The sequence below is a fragment of the Amblyomma americanum genome, chromosome 3 (assembly GCF_052857255.1).
Source record: "Amblyomma americanum isolate KBUSLIRL-KWMA chromosome 3, ASM5285725v1, whole genome shotgun sequence".
NCBI lineage: Eukaryota > Metazoa > Arthropoda > Arachnida > Ixodida > Ixodidae > Amblyomma > Amblyomma americanum.
In genome coordinates, this window is record NC_135499.1 from 25,843,330 (window position 1) to 25,868,799 (window position 25,470).

The 25,470-nt window shown below is 44.5% G+C and overlaps 1 protein-coding gene across 1 annotated transcript in view; it reads left to right on the plus strand.

Annotated features, from left to right (window-relative positions):
- Positions 1–25,103, plus strand: part of LOC144122900 (uncharacterized) — a 183,105-nt gene extending 158,002 nt beyond the window's left edge. Inside the window, exon 6 of the mRNA XM_077655872.1 lies at positions 25,020–25,103. Within this exon, the coding sequence (XP_077511998.1) occupies positions 25,020–25,056 (37 nt within the window). The 3' untranslated portion in view covers positions 25,057–25,103. The remainder of the gene's footprint in view (positions 1–25,019) is intronic.
- The last annotated feature ends 367 nt before the right edge of the window (positions 25,104–25,470 follow it).

Consider the following 25,470-nt stretch of genomic DNA (forward strand, 5'->3'; position numbering starts at 1 on the left):
CCGCTGAAGGCTCGAAATGCTACCGTAAAGTAGCTATCGCTACAAAAAGAATCTTGTGGGAGTGATTCCTTAACCGCATTGTGAGAGGCGATTACGAGTAGCAATATAAGAAGAGAAGCAGGATCTGAATAGACCACAAGGTTTGACGTGCGGGCTAGTTCGTGGTTCATACTTGGTTTAAACAGCGCAAAAGTCGTGGACGTATTAAAGACACACAAGACACACACAGCGCTGACAACTATGTTTATTCATGAAATTAGATGTATTTATACAGAGGGCTTGATGCGCTACAGGTGCGAAACAAATACAGTGCGCAAAAGGGAAAGAAGAAATGAATGCTAATTGCGTTTCGTGCGCTTATCCAAGTACGCTCGTTCTTTCTCAGATAGGGCAAAAGAAGGTGTGCTAACGCAAAGGTCAGCCAGAGCTAAAATCCTTTGAGCTTCAATTATTTTCCTCGTGGTTCGGTTCCTGCTTCTTTTGATGGCTCGGCACGTATCAAACATAGGTTTGCAGACTTTTTTATTTTCCTTTGCGCAATCGAAACAGTGAAGCCCCAAGTTGCGGTCATTAGAGTTAGTCAAATCCCCTTTGCGTTCTCTTAATCTGTCATTCAGGCAACTTCCTGTTTGTCCCGCTTATATTTTGCCACAAGATAGTGGAAGTTCATAAACGAGCCCTTCAATACCATCTACAAACCTGCTTTGATGCTTTATTTTACAAGCATCCCTTAGCTTAGTCAAGGGACTGCTGATGCAGCTAAGCATAGACAGCTTACACGGTGCGGAACAGGCTACACGAACATCTGAACGTTTGATAAGTTTTATAAGTGCCGAACCTTGAAAAGAACCAAGGACCAAACCACGAGATAAATAATCGAAACTCAAAGTATTTTAGCTCTGGGTGACCTCTGCGTTAGCACACCTCCTCTTGCCCTATCTGGAAAAGAACGAGCGTACTTGGATAAGCGCGCGAAACGCCATTAGCATTCATTTCTTCTTTCCTTTTTGCGCACTGTATTTGTTTCGCACCTGTCGCGCATTAAGCCAACTGTATATATACATGTAAATTTCACGAATAAATATAGTTCAGAGTCAGCGCTATGTGTGTCTTGTGTGTCCTTTCTGATTCAGCGTCTTTTGCGATGTTTAAACCATGTATGAAGCACCAACTAGTCCGCACGTCTACCCTTGTAGCCTTCATTTCTCCTTTGGCGGACCCTTTCCAGTACGTGTCCTCCGATCCAAATTTCACCGTCGCGCGTATTGCTGTCGCTGTCTGCCGAGCACGATCACTGTCATACTCCATCAGAACCAAACATTTCCCTGAACACGTCATCGCCCTGTTTGGTGGCTTGCTGTCGTCAGTGGGCCACGGGGTTCGTAGCTGCAGGATGTTAAGATCAGAATGGCAAAGACAAGCTCGTCTGTACAGAACGTCCCTCTCCGTACTGCTGTACAAGAACTGGAACCCGCGACGGCCAAGCGTCATCTACGAGAGCTCGTGCTCATCGCGGATAGCACAGCAAAATTCCTCGTGCAGCAAAGCTTGTGCATTTAAGAAGACGCCAACCACCGAAGCATCATGCCCCACTTGGGCAGGTTCACAATCCAGAAAACCTGAAGATCCCCAAGGACGTCACCGAGGTGCTTAGCCTCGGCCCGAAATTCGCTGTTCAACCGATGAAGACAGCACCTGAGCTCCTGTCGCTGGTGAGACAGGTATCCAGCAAATTTCCTCAAGAAGACAGATTGCGATACATATCTCAAGGTGTTGACGTCTTGACCAAGTGCAAGCCCGGTGGCTCCCGGCCTCCTGTTCGTGTGAACTTTCTTAAAGAACAATCTGTTGGGTTGTTTCAGCGGCCAAAGAGGGTAGGTTCACTGTTCTTTCCTATGGACTATCTCATTCTAAATCTGTAGATGCCATTTCGGAAGTTTTTCAGCCTCGTGATGACGGCAAGCTGTCTAAGCTCAAATCAAATGCAAAAAAAAAATATGTGGCAAGTTGAACCTGCAACGTCTGGTGAAATCGATTGAAAACAGTAATAAGGATCACTTAGATTTATTCTTTTCCGAGAACACTCAAAAGCTAGAATGCCCTTTCCGTGTTATTATATCCGAAAATGAAGCTTGGCAGAAATCGATAGCACTGTTTTGCAAGAGAAACTTGCCCTTCTGAGTATTTATGATACTTTCGTGGTAAAAAGGTCTGACGAGGTCCTTGACTTTTTGTATTCCTGTTCTGATAAACGCCTCAGCGCTATGTCAATTGACATCAAAGACATATTATTCCCTTCCAAAAGATAAGCTGTTAGAGTGCATTGAGGAATGCATTGATGAACTTGGAGTGGTGGCTTTTCAGAATTCTGCAGGTATATATGTTAGTGAGTTTTTAGAACCTTTAACATTTTATCTAAATTCAACCTTTGCTAAGTGGGGACATAGCTTTTATCTCCATAAAGAAGGAATTTGCATTGGCTCCTGCATTGCTCCCATTCTTTTCGATTTACTTCTAGCTAAATACGACCGACTACTGCGAGACAATCTTGAGAGGACCAATGTTTCTAAAGTTTTTAGATTTGTAGACGAATTTTTAGTGATTTTTAACGTCGGCTCTTGGATTTACGAGCTCGGTGTTTTTAATACACTCACCATTTTTCGTTAGGGTCTTAAACCACTAACCTTGACGCACGAACTTCCGGAAGATGAAACAATTCGTTTTTAGACTTAAAGATAGTATTTACTGACAACCACGTTTGTTGGGCATATGAAACCAATCCAACAAGCCACTACTTAATTTCATTTGGCGCATTGCAAACTAGTTAAGAGAGATATTGAGTTCATGTCTCAAGAATGCCCTCAAGAAATCATGTGAGCACCTACTTGATTACAGTGGATGGATGGATGGATGGATGGATGGATGGATGGATGGATGGATGGATGGATGGATGGATGGATGGATGGATGGATGGATGGATGGATGGATGGATGGATGGATGGATGGATGGATGGATGGATAGGGCTAGGGAGCCTACATGTCGCGCCCCCTCCCGGCTTAGGGTGGTGACTTCCTTTGACACAGCACATGCCGCCTCCCGCTAAGACCCATGTTGCCAGCGCGTGTGTTGTCATGGTTACGGGAAGACGCCGCGCCATCTTGTTCCCCGCCGTGCATAGGCGCGCATTAGCTGCTGCAGCAGTTGCGTCTTCATCGCCGTTCATCGTTGAGTGGGACAGTCATATGTTGTCGGTTGTTGCACTAAGTGCGCCAGGAAGCTTACGCAGCAGCAATGCCCGGGTGTTGCGTTCCGCAGTGCTCGAACCACTGCAGGAAGGGCACACGGATGTTTCGTTTCCCGGCTGACTCCAACCGAAGAAAACGTTGGCTGGCACAAGTAAAGCGAGACTGCTGGGAACCCACTGCTGCTTCTCGCATATGTTCTGTGAGTACCGTACCTTTTTCTCTTTTGTTACCTGCTCGCTTGCCATGTTTGGTGTACTGTGCTTCACGTTTACGATAATTAAACCACGGCCGCCTCGAACGGCGTGCGCGGCGTGGGTTTGATAACAGGCTACGCATTGCGGGCGTGGGTGCAATCTTCTCGTTAGTTTTTAGATGCGCTGGCGGCGTGTCTCGAGCACCAAGGGCGAGAAGCAACGGTTCGCATTCGCCCTCGCTGACTGTAATTCTCACGCGAGTGCACTCACGATATATTGGCGCCCGCTTCCTTGTTTGCGCTGTAATACATGCGCCAAGACTCATGTCAGAGAACATGACTGAGGTAGTGAAAATAAATTTCTACATCTCTCTGACATTGTACGCGTTCGCTGTTTCGTGAGCGCTGTGGTCGGAGGAACTTATTTTCAGTCAGGTCTGGTTATCTAGGCACCGTTCTGCTGTACGACGCTATTCGGTAGAAAAAGATTGGAAACCCAAGATCAGACTAAAAGAACACATTTTGTATATGCCCGGTTACTGGCATGCATATGAAGCCTTTAGGAAGCCCTTATCCAGTTTTTTTAGCTTGGCACTATAGCCTGGTAAAAGACAGCATGTGAAAACATTACAGCACGTAGAAACAGCTCTGTAGTTGTAACGCTAGTCATGTTCCGGTTTGCAGCATTTGTCACAGTTATGTGCAGGTATGAATATACTTCTTGATGCTTATGAAGTACTTGCTGCCATTCATTTCAGGCACATTTTGAAGAAACAAGTTTCGAGCAAAACAGACAGGATGGCTTAAAGAAGCTAAGGCCAGATGCGGTTCCCACACTTTTTACTTATTGAGGTAAGCTTCTAATTTTGATCCATCTCTTAAATACAACTCTGCCTCATTCATATGAAATGTTTGCAAAGAAATTTGTCTACACGTATACGGTAGTGCTGTGGTTGCTTTGTGCAAGCTCAAAAATGTGCGCTCATCTGCTTTTAGAAGGCTGCAAAGAAAGGTTCATCACCATCAGCATTTCAAGGTCCATAGCAGGACGAAGCCTATCCTACTGACTTCCCTTTAACCGGTTCCTGTGCCATCTGTGGCCACATTATCCACACAAACTTCTTGGTCTATTGATATGGCTTTTATATCCAAGCATTCCTACAGCGCATGTTTGCATCAGCATCTAGATCCCTAGCTAGAAATTTGTTGGGATCCATGCTATTCATTTCTTGTAAAACTAAATCGCGGGCATAAAAAAATATGTATATTGCACGTTATTGTGGGATCATGCATTCGAACAGCACCTTCAAACATAAAATCACCTTAAGCCGTGTTTTAACGGCTTCTGCATTACCTCTGGCTCATTTTTCACTGTAGATTGAAAAAAAATGAATGAATGACAATTGAAATCTTCCGTGTAAGCCATAAAGGTATAAAGTATGGCACTAAACAAAACTTTTGCCACCTAACTCTCTGCCTACCCCTACTATATTTGCTTTTCTTGAACACCCACTGCTTCCCTAAGGGACTACTGTTTATCTTCTCTACACATTGAATGCACTCATATATATGATACTAAGATCCAAAACGTAACACACAGATATAGCCTTGTATTCAAAGAGCACAAGGCCACCTATAGTGTGTTTATACTTTGTATAGCATCGTTTTTTCTTTATAATTCACCCGACGCCTGCGAGAAAGGGGGCGTCTAGAATCAAACAAATATCCTAAAGCAGACTGCATACTGTGCTGTCTCATTTGTTCTATGTCACCTGGCACAGAAGCTAAAATGGCAAAATTCAGGACGATTAGTAATTCTAGTTGCATCAATGGTACCTCAGCTGCTAACACAACCTGCTGTTGAGCACAATTTTGCACGACTGAATCATTGCCAGTTGTAGCATGCTTTCCAACGCTGTTAAATATGCACTGGCGGTAAGAAATCTAAAGCCCCCCAGTACAGCTTTGGGATCTTAAAACCCAACTGATATTACTACTCCTGAAGTTTATTTGGAAGTTTTATGCAGGTACTAGGTTGCTCTTCTGTAAATGCAGAATTTCTGCAGTTCTTGAGTGTAGTGCTACCCTATTGACTGAATTTTTTATTTCAGCCATCCCGAAACACCGGAAGCCTCCGAAGAAGCGGTCTTGCTTTCGTCCGGCCACGCCAACGCAAAGCCCAGTACTTGACCCCACTGGAAATGAACCATGTGGTAGTGCTGCTCTAGAGCCTGTCTTCGCATCAACAGCCGAACAAACACAAGACTCGGCTGTGAGTGACAGCATGAGTTCCCAGGACACTGTCAGTCCACTACAATGTGCTCAGGTACCAGGGTATGATCTATCTTTAACAACCACCTTGCTGCCGCCCAAAGCTGTCGACAGTTATCTATGCAGACAGCGTTGCCCATTCCTTTCTGAGAACAGATAAAGCCAGTGGGGAAGATTCCACTGATGCAAGTCGACTTCCTCTGCCCGCAGCTTTACCCATGGAAGCCGAATCCTTAAGCGCTGAAAGGTCACAGCATAGTAATGAGCGATCAAGTAAAGAAATACCTCAAGCTGCATTCACACTTGGTTCAAGTACGGCTTCAACTGACTTGTCTCTTCAAAGACAGAATGCTGAGCTGAGAAAGAGAAATAAGGACTTGGCCCAAAAGTACAGAAACCTACAGAGGCTTCACGAGCAAACAAAGAGAAAACTGCGCAGTCTTGTAAAGACGTCACAGTCGCCACAACAAAAAATGATAACCTTGGAACAATTACCGTTCCTCAAACACGACCAGAGAAGGGCTTTGACGGTGAAAACTACGAAGGGCCTTAAGTGGTCTGAGAAGACTATTCGAGAGGCCCTTCAAATAAAGCACGCATGTGGAACAGCAGGCTATGAATTATTAAGATCATTATCATATCCACTGCCATGCAATAGGACATTAATACGAAGGCTTCAAAATATTAAATTTTTGCCTGGAGTTCTTCATGAAGTTTTTAATGTCCTGAAATCCAAAGTAGCCACAATGCAAGACATAGAAAAAGACTGTGTGCTCTTCATGGATGAGATGGAAATCTCCCAAGGATTTGACCACGATCGCTCGCTTGATTGCTTTTTTGGGAGCACTACATTGCCGGAGTCCGCTACAGATGTTGCCAACCATGCTCTTGTGTTCATGGTTGGTGGCGTGAACACGAGATGGAAACAGGTTATCGCCTATCACTTCACTGGAAGGTCGATAGATGGCTCTATTTTGAAGGACATTGTGTTCCACTTGATTGAGCTTTGTTTTCAAATCTCGCTTAGAGTGCTTGTTGTCACAAGTGACATGGGAGCTGCCAACCGTGCAGTTTGGCGCCTGCTTGGCTTGTCCAACCACAGAAACTCACAGACTGTCTGCTGTATTCCGCACCCGCACCTCCGTGGCAGGCAACTATTCTTTATGGCTGACCCCGCCCACGTCTTGAAGAACATCCGTGCCCAACTACTCCGAGTGGGAGAATTCACTCTGGGTGAAGAAACTGTTAAGGAACAAAGTCTTCCTTCTGGCACTGTCAAGGTGGAGCATGTTGAAGCAGTGTTGAAGTACGACTGTCAAAGTGAGCTGAAGATTGCAAATAGGCTGTCGGAAATCCACATCAGCAGTGGACATTTCACTACCATGAAAGTGAACATTGCTGTGCAATTGTTCCGTGAGGCTCCTGCTGCTATCCGATATTTAATCCAACAAAAAATTTTGCCCCCCGAAGCAGAGGCTACAGCGTGGTTTTTTAACCTCGTGAGCAGGTGGTACACCCTTATGTCGGCCAGACATCCGGTTGTTGCTCTGAGCGATATAGATCCTTCAAAGCATAAAGAGGCCACTGCGCTTTTGGAACTGACGTGCAGCACTTTCCGTCAAATGAAAATGGGAGCAACGGCACATTGGAAGCCTTCACAAGCTGGCCTTCTGGCATCGACCACTGTTGCTCTCAGCCTGTCGCAAGACCTCTTGGACAACCAAAGCTACAAGTATGTGCTTCTTGGCCGGCTCGTACAAGATTGTCTCGAAAACATATTCTCTGTGTTGAGACTCAAGAAGCCGGTCCCTAGTGCATACGACGTTAAGTGTGCACTGAAGCTGATTTGTGTTGGACAGTTCATGCACACACCTACAAATTCTAGCTACGAGGTTGATGACAGCTTGCATCTAGCTGACCTCCTTGACCCAACTATCCAGAGACATGAAGGACAAAACCAAGAGCCTGAAGAGCTAGAAAACCTGTTTGTGTGTGCTCTCACAGAAGCAGAATGTGACATTCTTGCTTATCTAGGAGGATTCCTGGTCAAGTCTGTCATGAAGTCCATTGGTAACTGTAGTGACTGCAAAAATGCCCTTGTTGGAGATGCTACAAATCAGTATAGCAATCTTATTAAGCTTAAAGAGTACGTGAAAAATTCTGAGAACCTCATTTATCCAACGCAAGCAGTGATTAATGTCCTTATAGAATGTGAGGAGCAGTTTAAGACTTTTGCAGATATGAAGGAAATCATGGTGCTCAAAACCCCATTTGCTAGCATTCTGAATGCCCTGTGCAAGGCTGTCAAGTTGAACTTAGGTTGCTGTGAAACACATCATGCTCAGGCAGGGAAGGTCCTCCTGACAAAATATGTGAGGACAAGACTGAGGATCCATCTACGACAGCAGCATGCACAGAGGGTGGATGGAATGTCTAGCAAAACATGTGCCGCAACAAACCTGGTCTGAACTCTGAGAAGGATGGTAACATCATATGCTTAGATGCTTGCAGTCAGCTAGTTAATGATTTGGCCTTGCTTTCGTTGTTTTTCTATAGTTTGACACAACTCAAGAAAATAGGGGAGATGTCCTTAAAGAATTCTATCCAGCCAATGGCGCCAACCGATTTTCATGACACCATGTTTAATGCTGGGAAGTTGCATCGCTGGGAGTAGCAGATGAACGGCAGTTAACCGTGGCTTAATCGGATTGACCGCGTTGTCATGAAAATCGGTCACCGCTATTGGCTGGAGGGAAACGGTCGGGGGGCATCTGCCACTACTTCCTTGGGTTGTACCCGAATATAGCACTCTGACACTTTCACTGTGTATGTCGTGTGTACTTTGCTCGCCTGTAAATTGTTCACGTCTTTCAGCATATTTTTATGTCACCTCTCTGTAGCAAGCTGTTGCTTGCAGATTGTGTGCACTAACCAATGAAGCTGCTTTGCTTCAGTCAGCATTTGGAAATAGCAAACTGATTTACACTGCGTGCCACTAGTGTGTTCATCAAAGGTGAAGTTTTTAGGAGCAAGTGTTGGAACTAGATGCAAATGTGTAAACCACTGTTTCAAGTCTTTTGTGAAGTGCGTAACAGTCTTATTTTTGTGGCTGGAGCATCACTACCATGCCTTGCATTATTTAGGGGCTGTAAAACATACGCTCCCACAGAGTTGCCGTGGTGTTTCTCATTATCATTTGAGTTGTTTGCATTACTAGTCCTGCTAATTTAGCCCATTTATTGTGTCCTCTGTACTGCACTCATGCAATTTGTTCATGGCTATCAGTATATTTTGTTTTATGTAGAAGTGTTCATTGAGCAACGAAGCTGCTTTACTTCGGTCAATGTTTAAAAATAATAAGCCTGTTTGCAATTACACCATCAGTGTGCGCACCAGATATGTTTTACAGGAGTGACTGATATGTGTACAAAAATTTCACTGGTTTCACAGATGCTGATAATGGAAGAATGTAATTTCATATGCACTTTAGCTGGCTGCGGATGCTTATATATTCTGTCAGTTTGCTTGAGAAAGAATATGAGCACCTCCCCTTTAATTGACAGTTGCCAGAAGTGTGTCGGCAATAAAAGAAGCTTCTTGAATGTTTACACGAAGGCGTCTGAAAATGTCATTTGGTTTCTTGATTTTAGGTTTTCTCACTTGTCCCATTGTTTGTATTGCTCCTCTTTCTCTGATTCCATTCCAGCAAGTCTCATGTTACACTCTGAACATTTGAGCCTCCTACTGAACACCCTGTGTAAGTTAGTTTCTCAGCACACGTGGAAAAATGGTAGGCAATGTGAAATGAAGCACTGCTTTAATGTTAACTCAATGGCAATCTGTACAAAACTAAGACGCTTACAACACTCGATCTTAATTTGTTAACATCAGCCTCAAGATTCCCTAAATTTTTTTAAGTATGTTTATACCTTTTGCTGAAGCTACAGTGTGCTAGTATGGGGTTGCATAGCTCATTGCGTAGAGCATGTGTAATTGCTCACAGAAGAGCAAAATGCACAAACTAATGGTACATTGCACACGCAAATGCCATTGTGATGTCGGTAATAGAACTACTGGGGCACTTAAGTCTCTTCCCGTGCTGTGAATGCATAAGCATTAGGTGCTACTGTTTTGCTTCTGTTGCGTGGTTTTATTTTGAACCTACATAGACCAGCGTTAGCTCGGTTTACCGTTACATTTTCGATTCTACTCATCGAGACCTTTCAACGATATATGACGATGCTATAGCATTAGGTTCAATTTTAAATCAAATAAATAATTAATGGTAATTAAGACCTGCGATTATTCCGGTGGAATTATACTCGACATAAGCTATCCAACGATATATAGCTTGATGATGGAGCATAACGATTGATTTTTAATCACGGTTATCTAATTAATGGTCGGTAAGACAAGATTAGTTCAGTGCAATTGTACTCAACATAAGCTATCCAGCGACTTAGTGATGTAGCGTAAATTTCAATTACATTACAATTAACTAATTACCGGTAATTAATTGAGACCTACAATTAGTCCGGTGCAATTATACTCGACATAAGCTATCCAACGATAGAACACTTGCGGCGATTATGCCCGACATAAGCTACACAGCCACTACGGCCACATTCTGTACAGGCCGCGCATGAACCAAGTAATTGATAAGCATTAAAAAGTGGGCCTGCGTAATCTTTTGATTACCGTCATAACATTAAATTCTGAACGCCCAACACCTAAGCTCGGTTAGTGCTCATCGTGAGGAGGAACCCTTTTTACGTAATTGATAAGCGCTGCCTTTTGGCGCGATGACGCGCGCAGAGGAGAGACCCGTTCGGAGTGTAATGCACCGTCGCTGAGAACTGCTCTATGTCGTCGGAACGGCGTCATCTGTTGGTACTAACTTCGAAAGAAACGCCGATAAACTAGAATATAAACTAATGTTGTAGATCGCCCCAGCGACCACGCCACTGAAAGCCGGGGATGCTCTCTTCAAGGGGAACAACATGGCTGCCCGTCATGTTTAGCGGCCGTTTTCGGCAACACTGGGAGAGATGTCACCACCCTAAGCCAGGCGGCAGGCGGCATGTATGTAGGCTCCCTAGATAGGGCTGAACCCTTTAAATCGGGCGGTGGCTCAAGCCAGCTAGCCATGACTTATGAAATTTTACTCTTATCTTGATTGTAGCCACCAATCAGATAACCTTCGCTTGGTTACTTCTACCCGCTTAAAATCTACTTTCCCTTCACTGTCCTTAAACCCCGGTGCCTTGGATAAATCAGCCCCGCTGCTTTCCACTGTAGGGTGAAGCCCTTTACAGAAAAGTATCGTGTTCAGCCGTTTCCTCCTCCTCTCCGCACGCAACGCACAACGTGTATATCTCAAGGAACCTGACTATATGTCTTAGTCCGCAAAACTCCCGCCCTGGCCTCAGACAGCAAAGAGCTTCCCCTACAATTATCATAGATATTTTCTTTGGCAATTAACTGCTTAAAAATCCTGTATGTTCCCAGTGCCAATTTCGTCAACATTCCTGTTTTCCACAGAGCTTTCTCTGTTTCTTTAACTTTTTTCTTAAACGATAATTGCTGGTTTGCCCCCATATAGCTGTCCAGATATATGTTTGTCATTTTTCCTTGTTCGCTTTCTCCATTTCGTGTCAACATTCCTTTTGTACAGGTATCTGAAAACTTTCCTAGCCCACTGCTTTTCCCTCATTTTTCTCAATCGGTCCTCAAATGCTATCTTACTGCTAGCTTCTCTGCTCTCGAACGACGCCCATCCCATATCACCTTGTACCCCCTGATTTGGTGTATTGCCATGTGCTCCCAAAGCTTGCCTCCCTACGCCACGCTGTTTAATTTCTAATCTTGCTTGAACATCTGGTCGCATGCACAGGACCGCATTACCGAAAGTCAGGCTAGGAACCATCACCCCTTTCCAGATCCCTCTTACCACTTCATACCTACTGTAATTACACAGTACCCTATTTTTCATGACAGCTGCATTCCTACTACCTTTATTCATTACATATTCTTCATGCTCTGTCAGATACTCAGCGCCGTTATGTATCCACATCCCAAGATACTTGTACTCATCCACTATTTATAGCGTGAACTCCTGTATGTTATGCTCGCTGACCTCATCATTAAATATCATGACTGCAGATTTTTCCTTACTAAACTTGAAACCTAATTTATCTCCCTCTGTACCATATATGTCTATCAACTTCTGCAAATCTTCCTTGCTGTCAGCCATCAGCACTATATCATCGGCGTATATTAGTGCCGGTAATGACTGTTTAATCAATTCTCCTTGCTTGAAAAAAGAAAAATTGAAGCCTAGTCCACTCCTCTCTAGCTTGGTCTCCAACCCTCGCAGGTACAGCATGAACAACAAAGGAGACAGAGGACATCCTTGCCTAAGCCCCCGCTGTATCTCTACAGGCTCTGATACCTTTTCCCATTTTATAAGTACTTTGTTACCTTTATATATATATATATATATATATATATATATATATATATATATATATATATATATATATATATATATATATATATATATATATATATATATATATATATATATATTCTGTAGGGGTTCCAATGCGCCAGTTTACAAGTGTAAGTACAGTATTACGACAAACGCGACTGTTCGTTTTAAAGGTTTATTGTGCCAACAGTTTCGGGAATGGTATTCCCTTCGTCAGGGCAGGCTTACAATGAAACAGTCTTGTCAATATAAGGACACAAAGCGGGCGAGGATGTATAAACTCCGCCCTCAAAGCAAACTTGAAAGTGAGGGCAAGGGGCCGTATAATGGACCGCGCAGCAGCTCTCACAGGGGCAGTGGCCAAATTAAACACAGAAAAAAAAAAACAGCAAAACGGGGAGGTGGAAATAGTAAAGGAGTAGAAAAGACAACGAGTTTGAACAGCGATAGAAAAGGGAAAGGAGCGTTAAAACCGGCTCTCGGCGCACCGGGAGGCCGCAGTCCCCCCCTTCTTTTTCTCTACGACACTCCCGCCAGACGCCGCCGAGTCCGCGCCGCCGGCCCGTATCAGGTTTCCTGAGACGCTTGCTGGGGACGCGCACGAGAGACACTTGTTGCGCGCCGCAGCGGCAACCTGCAGTGGTGTCGCATGCGTATCTTTGCTTCTTTTCTTCGGTAGGCCCTTCCGTCGGGCTTTGTCTACCAGACATCCTGGCGCACTTCTTCCCATAAATAAACTAGGCCGTTTCAACTAGAGTCCGGCAGTGCGCTTCCCGTGAAGAAGTGGCAGCCGTGGGGGAAAAAAGGACAACAAATATTGAGCGAAGCCCGAGTGCGTAATGAGAAGGCAGAGAGGAATTTGGGAGAGAAAACGAAAAGGAAAAAGAGAAAAAATTAGTAGCACAAGAGAACTTTGAAAGAAGAAAATATTAACAAAAATAAAAAATAATAAAAAATATATATATGAATAGAATGGGGCGCCAACCAAATACCAAATGGTTAATGAGAATGAATTGGGCGCGGAAGACATAGCACAGAATTCAAGAAATGTATCGCACGGTAGTTAAAAAAAAGAAGAAGAAAGAAGATAATAATAATACATGTGTGCGGAAACCGTGAAAGGTTTGCGGCCCGCGGGGCAGCCGCGTGGTCCCAGTAGGCTAGGTGATAGAGTTAGAATATAGGTGTTTATTCCAGATAGAACACGGAAGCTGGCTGTAAGTTGAACAAAGGAGATTACTGACAAAATAAACAATATACAATAAAATAAACAGCTACATTCCCAGCCATTTAGAGCGTGGTTGAAGTTGTCGAGAACAACATCCGGCGTATTTTGATTTATAATGTTGTCCAGATCCTATGACGGGTGAAATTTTCTACGTTGCCTCCCTCAAGCAGGAGAGCCTCCCAGGAGTAGCGTTCATGCCATGGGAGAACGTGCGAAACTTGTGAATGAGGTATGACTCCCTTTGTTCCCTGTAATAGGTGCTAGGGAACCCGGACTGGAGAAGGATGACGCGGATGTTTTCGAAACTGTGGAGTGGCAAACGCAGGTGCTTGGAAAGGGGTAAGCTGGGTAATGATGACACGTGAGCTTTGTGGTTATTAAAGCGGAAGCGAAATGATGTCTTGGTCTGACCAATATACTCTTGTCCACACACCTCACAATGAAGTTTGTAAATCACATTGCTTGAGTCGCAGTCGAGGTCTTCGCTTATGTGAAACACAAAGTTGTCGAACTTGGATTTTGCCAGTTTGGTGTCTAAAATGTGCGGACAGACTTTGCACCGAGGTTTTCCACATGGGTGGCACCCACCCTGGGTAGAGTTCTTCTTTGTTTTCGCATTGACAAGCAAGTCTCTCAGGTTCTTGTCCCGGCGGTACACCACTCTGGGCGGTTCCTTGAATATTAGTGACAACTTATTACTCTGTCTGATTATATTAAAATGACGGCTTAGTATGTTACTTACTCTGGGAGCCGTTGAGGAGAATGTAAGGATTAAGTTTGTTTTGCTGTGGTCTTTGACCTTGTTTTCTGCCAGGATGGATGTGCGCTCTAGGTTGCGAGCGCGTTCAATGGCGTCATCGACTATTTCCCCGGGGTATTTCTGTCGTGACAGAGCGGCTTTGAGAGTCCTTGTATGTTGGTCAAATTCCTCTGTTGTAGAACATATTCTTCGGTATCTGTGCGCCTGAGAGTATGGAATGCTTGTTTTGCAGTGTTTCGGGTGGCTACTCTGGAAATGAAGATATTGCTGCCTATCTGTGGGCTTTTTGTATAGTGTAGTCGAAAGGCAGTTGCCGTCTACCGATATCTGCACGTCGAGAAAATTAATTATAGAGTCGGAGATACTGTGGGTGAACCTGATTGAGGGGTGCAGGGCATTAAACTGAGCTATGAATTCCAACAGGCTTGCCTCATCATGTTCCCATACAAGAAATATGTCGTCCAGGAAACGCTTGTAGAAAAGTGGTTTTTTTGGCTGTTTCTCAAGGAACGGAATTTCTAGTGACGCCATGAATATTCCGGCGTAGTTAGGTGCCATTTTTGTGCCCATCGCAGTACCGCTCATCTGGAGGTAGTGCTCACCATGAAACTCAAAATTGTTCGAATTCAGGACCAGTTCAAGAAGGACGGAAAGAGTTCCAGTGTCCAAATCTACCGAAGATTTTGAGCTTTCGAAGGCTGCCAGTGTTGCCGCTATGCCGTCGGAGTGCGGGATGTTTGTATACAGGGAGCAAACATCCATAGTCGCTAGAAGGCCTCCTGTGGGGATGATCAAGCTGGAAATCTCCCGAAGGAAATGACTTGTGTCCTTGATGTAAGAAGGAAAACTGGGAGGGATGTCCTTGATGAGAAAGTTGATAAAATTAGATATGTTCTCCGTCACAGCCCCATTGCTGGACACGATTGGACGGCCAGGATGGTTGGCCTTATGTATTATAGGGAGGAGATAAAACCGGCCGGGAGCTGGATTGCTCGGCAACATTGATTTTAACATTGCCGCACTTATTCTACCGTTCTCAGCGAGTCCAGCAAGAGTGTCCTCTATTACTGTCACTAGTTGGCTTGTGGGGTCATTCGGAAGTTTCCTGTAGAACTGAGCATCGTTAAGCTGGCGGTGGCCTTCATTTATATATTCTGATTTGTCCAGGATTACTATAGCTCCACCCTTGTCAGCCGGTTTTATTACTATGTTTTCGTCTTTACGCAACGTTTCAAAAGCCTGTCGTTCCTTGTTCGAAAGATTACTGCGGACCGGACGTTGTTTTCCGTACGCCTTGATGATATCCTTCTGCACCGCAGATATATACATATCAAGGTGTCTGTCGCGTTGTTCGCTCGGTGTCCACAACTTATCTGAGACAGTGGGTATCGTTTGTTGTCTGTCGCTGGTGTGCTCGTGGAAATACTCCCTAAGGCGGAGGTTTCGTGCGAAATTGTCCAGATCCTGAAAGAGTTGAAACTCATTGAACTTACCAGATGCTGGACAAAAAGTTAAACCTTTGGATAGGAGGCTCAGCTGGGCAGGCGTGAGAACCTTTTGTGAAAAATTCACCACATTTGTGTACCCACACGATGATTCACAGCTCTCAGCTGCGGACCCCGTACCAACACCATTCGGAGAGCTGTGAGCCTTTGTGTCATTTTCTTTAGATGGGACAACGGTCTCACGGCCAAAAGCTGCCAACCGAACGTTAGAGCTCAACTTGGACGACCTGGTTCCCGTATATTCGTCTGAAGGAAGCGGAACTTTGTCGCGTGTTAGTTTTTTGCTCTTATCGTTGGAGACTTCCTGCCTTCTTTTTATCTCATAGTTTTTTCAGTTCGCACAGTTCGGCAGGAGATAGAGCATGCTGGCGCATCTGTGTTTCTTCAACATCTCGAAGTTCGGCAACCTTCCGTTTACTGTGCTTGACCACAGCTTCTGTTAGCTTTAGCGATGCTTCCAATAGTATAATATCCCATTCCTCTTTTTCTCTCTCACTGAATGTGGACATGGACAGTGTACAGCCCAGACGAAGTCCCTTTGGAACAGTACCCCGCGACAGGTAGGACGTTAGGTGAGATGCATGCAGCTCAAATCTCACGCGCTTATCAATAATTTTCCTCACTGACAGGAACGTCTGGGACCACGTCTGCTCTCCGCGGGCCGTACCTTTTGCAACAGGTAGTCAGTTGCTCTGTTCAGGCACCGCCTGCTGGGCGGCCATGGCGTAGGTCTTGCGGGTGTTGTAGCGTCGCTCCGGCACTGGAGGTGGCGGCGGCGGTATACTGGGAGGTGGTGTTGAAGCGGCCGCGTCTCCAGAGCGGCGTCCAGGGCATCTGCTGCGTGCCACGAACGGGGTCGGCTGCCAACCATGAAGTGGATAGTTGAGCTCCGCCTTGAAGTGTTGGGCCAGCAGTCCGACGCCCTCAAAACTGGTGTGCAGTCCGTCCGCGGCAAGGAAGCGCCACAGAGGCAGCGATGTAAATCCGTGGTCGATGTAGCGCACACCGGGGCCGAGTTCTTTGCGCCTGCAGAGATGACGAACTCCGGTCTTGAATTTGGAGACCTGACCGTTGAACCATTTCACGAAGCGTTGATTTGATCCTCTCCGCCGGCGATTTGGGCCCCGGGGAAGAGGAAGGCTAACGCCTATCTTCTTAATTTCCGGTCGTTTCTGGCGAATTTCTTCAACGAGCAGTGTCAGTCTCTCCAGGGACGAAGACGACCCATTTCTTGCGATGTCAACTGTCCCAACGTGGACAGTTGATACATAAGGCCAACCATCCTGGCCGTCCAATCGTGTCCAGCAATGGGGCTGTGACGGAGAACATATCTAATTTTATCAACTTTCTCATCAAGGACATCCCTCCCAGTTTTCCTTCTTACATCAAGGACACAAGTCATTTCCTTCGGGAGATTTCCAGCTTGATCATCCCCACAGGAGGCCTTCTAGCGACTATGGATGTTTGCTCCCTGTATACAAACATCCCGCACTCCGACGGCATAGCGGCAACACTGGCAGCCTTCGAAAGCTCAAAATCTTCGGTAGATTTGGACACTGGAACTCTTTCCGTCCTTCTTGAACTGGTCCTGAATTCGAACAATTTTGAGTTTCATGGTGAGCACTACCTCCAGATGAGCGGTACTGCGATGGGCACAAAAATGGCACCTAACTACGCCGGAATATTCATGGCGTCACTAGAAATTCCGTTCCTTGAGAAACAGCCAAAAAAACCACTTTTCTACAAGCGTTTCCTGGACGACATATTTCTTGTATGGGAACATGATGAGGCAAGCCTGTTGGAATTCATAGCTCAGTTTAATGCCCTGCACCCCTCAATCAGGTTCACCCACAGTATCTCCGACTCTATAATTAATTTTCTCGACGTGCAGATATCGGTAGACGGCAACTGCCTTTCGACTACACTATACAAAAAGCCCACAGATAGGCAGCAATATCTTCATTTCCAGAGTAGCCACCCGAAACACTGCAAAACAAGCATTCCATACTCTCAGGCGCACAGATACCGAAGAATATGTTCTACAACAGAGGAATTTGACCAACATACAAGGACTCTCAAAGCCGCTCTGTCACGACAGAAATACCCCGGGGAAATAGTCGATGACGCGATTGAACGCGCTCGCAACCTAGAGCGCACATCCATCCTGGCAGAAAACAAGGTCAAAGACGACAGCAAAACAAACTTAATCCTTACATTCTCCTCAACGGCTCCCAGAGTAAGTAACATACTAAGCCGTCATTTTAATATAATCAGACAGAGTAATAAGTTGTCACTAATATTCAAGGAACCGCCCAGAGTGGTGTACCGCCGGGACAAGAACCTGAGAGACTTGCTTGTCAATGCGAAAACAAAGAAGAACTCTACCCAGGGTGGGTGCCACCCATGTGGAAAACCTCGGTGCAAAGTCTGTCCGCACATTTTAGACACCAAACTGGCAAAATCCAAGTTCGACAACTTTGTGTTTCACATAAGCGAAGACCTCGACTGCGACTCAAGCAATGTGATTTACAAACTTCATTGTGAGGTGTGTGGACAAGAGTATATTGGTCAGACCAAGACATCATTTCGCTTCCGCTTTAATAACCACAAAGCTCACGTGTCATCATTACCCAGCTTACCCCTTTCCAAGCACCTGCGTTTGCCACTCCACAGTTTCGAAAACATCCGCGTCATCCTTCTCCCGTCCGGGTTCCCTAGCACCTATTACAGGGAACAAAGGGAGTCATACCTCATTCACAAGTTTCGCACGTTCTCCCATGGCATGAACGCTACTCCTGGGAGGCTCTCCTGCTTGAGGGAGGCAACGTAGAAAATTTCACCCGTCATAGGATCTGGACAACATTATAAATCAAAATACGCCGGATGTTGTTCTCGACAACTTCAACCACGCTCTAAATGGCTGGGAATGTAGCTGTTTATTTTATTGTATATTGTTTATTTTGTCAGTAATCTCCTTTGTTCAACTTACAGCCAGCTTCCGTGTTCTATCTGGAATAAACACCTATATTCTAACTCTATCACCTAGCCTACTGGGACCACGCGGCTGCCCCGCGGGCCGCAAACCTTTCACGGTTTCCGCACACATGTATTATTATTATTTTCTTTCTTCTTTTTTTAACTACCGTGCGATACATTTCTTGAATTCTGTGCTATGTCTTCCGCGCCCAATTCATTCTCATTAACCATTTGGTATTTGGTTGGCGCCCCATTCTATTCATATATATATTTTTTATTATTTTTTATTTTTTGTTAATATTTTCTTCTTTCAAAGTTCTCTTGTGCTACTAATTTTTTCTCTTTTTCCTTTTCGTTTTCTCTCCCAAATTCCTCTCTGCCTTCTCATTACGCACTCGGGCTTCGCTCAATATTTGTTGTCCTTTTTTCCCCCACGGCTGCCACTTCTTCACGGGAAGCGCACTGCCGGACTCTAGTTGAAACGGCCTAGTTTATTTATGGGAAGAAGTGCGCCAGGATGTCTGGTAGACAAAGCCCGACGGAAGGGCCTACCGAAGAAAAGAAGCAAAGATACGCATGCGACACCACTGCAGGTTGCCGCTGCGGCGCGCAACAAGTGTCTCTCGTGCGCGTCCCCAGCAAGCGTCTCAGGAAACCTGATACGGGCCGGCGGCGCGGACTCGGCGGCGTCTGGCGGGAGTGTCGTAGAGAAAAAGAAGGGGGGGACTGCGGCCTCCCGGTGCGCCGAGAGCCGGTTTTAACGCTCCTTTCCCTTTTCTATCGCTGTTCAAACTCGTTGTCTTTTCTACTCCTTTACTATTTCCACCTCCCCGTTTTGCTGTTTTTTTTTTTTTCTGTGTTTAATTTGGCCACTGCCCCTGTGAGAGCTGCTGCGCGGTCCATTATACGGCCCCTTGCCCTCACTTTCAAGTTTGCTTTGAGGGCGGAGTTTATACATCCTCGCCCGCTTTGTGTCCTTATATTGACAAGACTGTTTCATTGTAAGCCTGCCCTGACGAAGGGAATACCATTCCCGAAACTGTTGGCACAATAAACCTTTAAAACGAACAGTCGCGTTTGTCGTAATACTGTACTTACATATATATATATATATATATATATATATATATATATATATATATATATATATATATATATATATATATATATATATATATATATATATATATAAAAGATTAATTACTCTGTCTTCCACATCCAATGTGCCCAGTATGTCCCACAGATACTCTTGAATAACGTTGTCGTAGGCTCCCTTAATATCCAGAAATGCTAGCGATAGGGGCCTGTGTTCCTTTTCAGCAATCTCTATACACTGCGTCAATGAAAACGGATTGTCCTCCAACCTACTTTGTTTCCGGAACCCATTTTGTAACTCCCCTAGCACCCCCTCGTTCTCCACCCAAGCATGCAATCTGCAGTTTCATTCGGCAATCGTAAAGACTATCGGCAGCAGGCTACCCGGAGCATACACAGGTTTCTGTTCCACATGGTTTGCTCAAGCACGAACAAAAACGCGAACGTGACAGAGACAGTGAATCATCAAGGAGACAGAAAGAGACTGCAGTAATCCCCTACATGCATGCATTTCCCCAAAACCTAAAGAAGTTAGCGCAACGTTTAGATGTTCGTGTAGCCTTTTCCGCTCCGTGCAAGCTGTCTATGCTTAGCCGCATCAGCAGTCCTCTGAATAAGCCAAGGGCTGCATGTAAAATAAAGCATCAAAGCAGGTTTGTAGATTGTAATGAAGGGCTCGTTTATGAGCTTCCACTATCTTGTGGCAAAATATACGTGGGACAAACAGGGCGTTGCCTGAATGATAGATTAAGAGAACACAAAAGTGATTTGGCTAGCTCTAATGACCGCAACCTGGCGCTTCACTGCTTCGATTGCACAAAGAAAAATAAGAAACTCTGCAAACCCATGTTTGATAAGTGCCGAACCTTCAAAAGAAGCAAGGACCGAACCGCGAGGGAAATAATTGAAGCTCAAAGGATTTTAGCTCTGGGTGACCTTTGCGTTAGCACACCTTCTCTTGCCCTATCTAGAAAAGAATGAGCGAACTTGGATAAGCGCGCGAAACGCGATTAGAATTCATTTCTCCTTTCCCTTTTGCGCACTCTATTTGTTTTGCACCCGTCGCGCATCAAGCCATCCGTATATATACATTTATATCCTGAATAAACATAGTTGAGACTAAGCGCTGTGTGCGTCTTGGGTGTCCTTTCTACGTCCGCGTCTTTTGCGCTGTTTAAACCAAGTCTCAATAGACTGATGAACGAAAGGCAATTAACTCCGTATTCGAAGGGAATCAGAATTTGAATATCATCAGAACTGGAATAGCCTGGCGAGTTAAATTACATTGCTGTCGCGTTTCTTCCGCATCTCTCCAATAATCACCTCTAATATTTTTCCAGCAGCATTCAGTTGAAAAGCGTCGTATTTTTGTGTTTTGTTTGTCACACATCGCTTGCCTCGTCCTCGTCCCCTTTGGTGTCCGACGCGGATCCTCGCTGCTTTGTATTGTAAAACGCTTGAGTTCACAATCGCCACTCCTTTGTAAAAGCGCTATGTAAAAGCTAGTAAAGTAGCTTTGTAAAAGCTACTCTTGGATGATTTGCATGGGTACATTCGGGACAGCTGGGGTGGCAGTTCTGTTGAGAAAGAATCTGTCACCTTCTTTCTTCTCCTACTTCCACTGTGTTTTCCATCGCGTATCTTGTTAGTATGCAGCTCGGAGTGAATGGTCCACGCAATCCGCGCGCCCCTACTTTAGGCTGTTGTTCTTGTTTAGTTCCTCTTCTGTTTTATTTATTTATTGCGATGTACCGACTAACAGCCATAGGCCTTATACAGTGGTGCACTCGGAGCACTGAGAAAGAAATTAGCACTGAAAAGAATAGAAAATAGCAGCAAAAAGCAATTAAAATGATGGAGACGATGACAGTGACAATTTATGATGGAAACAGTTAGCAGTGAAAAGGTTTTAGTCCCAATAAGCGCAGCAGGTTTCGCTCGAGATATTTAAATTCCTGACGGAATATACCAGGACCACATGGTACTTGGCGTTATACGTACATCGTTCGTACAACACTGTTTGTTTTGAATGGTGACACGTCAAACACCTGATTTTGTCGCAAGCACCGTCCAGCTATCCGAAGCTTGATCAAAGATGCTAGGTGCATGCAGTAACTAGGTGCGTGAAACACTTGAAAAATAAGAGAATGCCCCGCGAATGCTGTCTAGTTTCCAGGCAGTGACGTCACTAAGGTCAGCTGCACCGGATGCGGTGGTGCGCCAGCTCTCCTCCCTTTCCTCCTTCCGTTGGAGTGTACTTATCTGTTGCCATGCTCCGCGTGACTGTGGAGCTCGATATGTGCCAAAATGCGGCCACGTAAGAAACCTACCCAGTGGACATATTTCCATGCTTCTATGAAAGGAAGCAGGAAAACAAACAGATGGAGTTTGGTTTCGTGAACAAAAGCCAACAAATCAAGAGATAAAGGCAAGAATGTTTCGTGCAAAGAAGGATGCGGCGAATGACTATCGCAATCAGCCAAGCAGAGAATAGATACTTTCATTCACAGCGCAAAGACGAACACGGACAAAAGGGGAGACACCACAAAGCGCCCCTTGTGTCCGTTTTCGCCTTTGCGCAATGAATGAAAGCATGAAATACCAACTCGCCCAGCAACTGATTTTAAGAGAATAGTTAAGCGAAGAATCAAGATATTTAAATAATATTTGAGCATTTAAGAAGTTTAGACCCAAACAAGGAATATTTCGAAAAAGTTAGAACGGCAACTAGCAAAAGCTATTTGAAAATATAAACAAAACAGAGTAGATATTTGGAGAAACGACTAGAAACAAACCAATAATAAACTGATGCTAACAGTGTACTAGCTTTTGAAAACGTGTGGCCTATGTACCATTTACCGCAGGCCTTATTGAAAGACCAAGGAGAAGGTGTCATAATGAGAGGCATGCTAGAGACGTAGAAAGCAAGGCAGGGAAGAAACTGATTAGCATATTCTGAAGTGTCGTAACTGCATCCCAGCGCTTGAAATGACATTTCTGTGCAGACGTCGATCGCAGCTTGGAAATAGTTCAAGCCATAGAAATCGGAAGTATCGGGAGCACCTGTGCCTGCCAACTATCGATATCGCCCAAGAAGAGATCACGTGTCTTAGACTTCAGTAAATCCAGTTCACCCTGTTTCATGACTAAGGCGTACAAGGTAATCAAGGCGATATAATAAGGGTGCATGGTGTTTTCCTTTCGTTGTTAAGAATGGGTACTGTATAAGACTAGCCTTCTTTCAATAAAAAAATGGAGTTGTTGGAGCGCTGTGTCCTGTCAACTTTTCTTGTCTTTCTGTGCTATATGTTTGGCGAGATGAGTACGAAATAGCCTTCAAGAATTTTCTCGCACAAAAAGCAAGAGTTCTGGAAATTTATTTTGTAATTAAATTCTCTACAAAGAAAACAAGCGAACCTAAACGGATCCAAGAGAGGCTGATTGCTTTACATAGTTGTAATAAACCTCCTTACTACCAGGTGAAGTTTTGGGTCAAGAAGTTTAAAAGCGGTAGTTGAAAAATCGAAAGTGATCGCCGTAATATGGAGGCCATGATTTTGGCATGCTTGGTGTTATAGCTCATGAATTTGGCATCTGAGTAGGCGAGCTCTCCAGTATCATTCATAATGCACTGACGGTATCAAAGGTCCGCACCCATTTGGTCTGCTGCCATGAATTGTGACGTCGGATCAGAAAACAACATACCCGGGGAAAATCCAGCATTCTTCTATTCTGGAAATTTTAGGTGATGAAACTTGAGCCCAACACAATGATCGGGAGTCTAAACAAGAGTCCATGCAGTGGAACCAGAAAGGCCATTATCTCAAAGAAATTTCACGTGAAAATGTCAACTGAAAAGATTATGAGCACATATTTTCAGGATACAGTAGGTCTTTGGTTACTAGAATTCATTTCACGATAGACGATGGCAGGAAATGCCCATTTTTCAATAACGGGGGCATTAAGTGAGCAATCAACGAGAAATGCCGTAGGAAGTTGATTACACATGTTGTTGCTTCGAAAAAACGCGTAACTTCACCAGTCTCGCAAATCACAAGCTACTTGCTTTCTGAGAAGGCGTCTTCAAGTCAAGCTAAAGCATTCATTAATTTCGATGTGCGATGTCAGTGCACGTTAAAGATCCCCAGGTGGTCGAAATTATTCCGGAACCCTCCACTATGGCACCTCTTTCTTCCTTCTTTCACCCCTTCGTTCATCCCTTCCCTTACCGTGTGGTTCAGGTGTCCGCCGATATGTGATACAGACACACCGCCACTTCTTTTAATAATAATAATTTGGTTTTTGGGGAAAGGAAATGGCACCTGAAGCGCGCCGTAAGGGAAGGGATAAAGGAGGGAGTAAAAGAAGAAAAGAAGAGAGAGGTGTGGTAGTGGAGGGCTCCGGGATAATTTCGACGACTTGAAGATCTTTAACATGCACTGACATCGCACAGCACACGGGCGCCTTAGCGTTTTGCCTCCATAAAAACGCTGCCGCCGCGGTCGGGTTCGAACCCTGGAACTCCGGATCAGTAGCCGAGCGTCCTAACCACTGAACCACCGCGGCGGGTCAACAATTTCCTTTCCCCCAAACCAATTTTCATTTCATTTTTTACCTGTATCCCTGCGGCTAGTGAATAAGTGCAGTGCTGAATAAAATAAAATACACCAGGCAACCGTATTGAGCATAAAATAAAAAGAAATGATTAAAAAGAAACAAATAAAAATGGCTCGGAACAAAATACGCACTTGAAGCAATAATTCATAGCAAAGCAATTTAAAAAAGGGAAAGGAACCACGCAATGATAAGGAACAGGAAAGGAAAGTTAACAAATATCAACAAATCTTTAAGAAAGGCGGCGGTCAGGGCCTTTCCTGGTTGCTAACAAAGACATAAAGCATAACTATTCACCCTGCAGTTCAGACCTGGGTCCCAGTAACTGCTTTGTCTTTCATAACCAGGACGAATTTTTTGTAGGAAACAATGTTCTGATTAAACTTCAGTGTAAGAAACGCTAGCAGGCTTCCTGCTCCAGCAAGAAGTCTCTTTCAAGGAAACGAGAGGAAGTTAGTGAAATCAGTGTGTTGGTGTCATGAGGATTGCATTGATATGTGGTAAAATTTTAACCGAGAATTTTGGTATTTTGGTTTGGTATTGAGGTAGACAATAGAACACCTCTTTTATTAACCCGATCAGCAACTACCGGATGTGTATACAAACTGTGAAGGCAATTTTCAATTTTCTTCATTTTCCAGAACGAAAGGCTACATCCTGAAGAAGTTTCGGGGCTAAAAGCTGCTAGCAGCAGCTTATCAAGGACCCAATAACCTATGACCGGCAGTCAGCGACAGAACGCACATGAACTGAATTAAAGTGTATTAAGAGTTCAAAAATAGAGAACCATCATAATAAAGTTATCAACAGTTACTAGGAGTATCTTTACAAATCCAAAGCAAGTATGAAAACGGTCAATTACAAGAACAGTAAGTGGGAAGAAGAAAAAAACAGAAATATTAAGAAATCCGCATGTGGTTGTAGAATTTACAGAGGCACACACAAACAAGCTATATATTCACAACATATATTTTCAGCTGTTCTGGGCTCATATCAGCAAGAAAGTTGTGTTAAGATATGATGGCAAGTTATGTTCAAGTGTATGCAGTTTATAGTTATCTCGAAAATATGGAATAAACTAGAGGTCCTTGT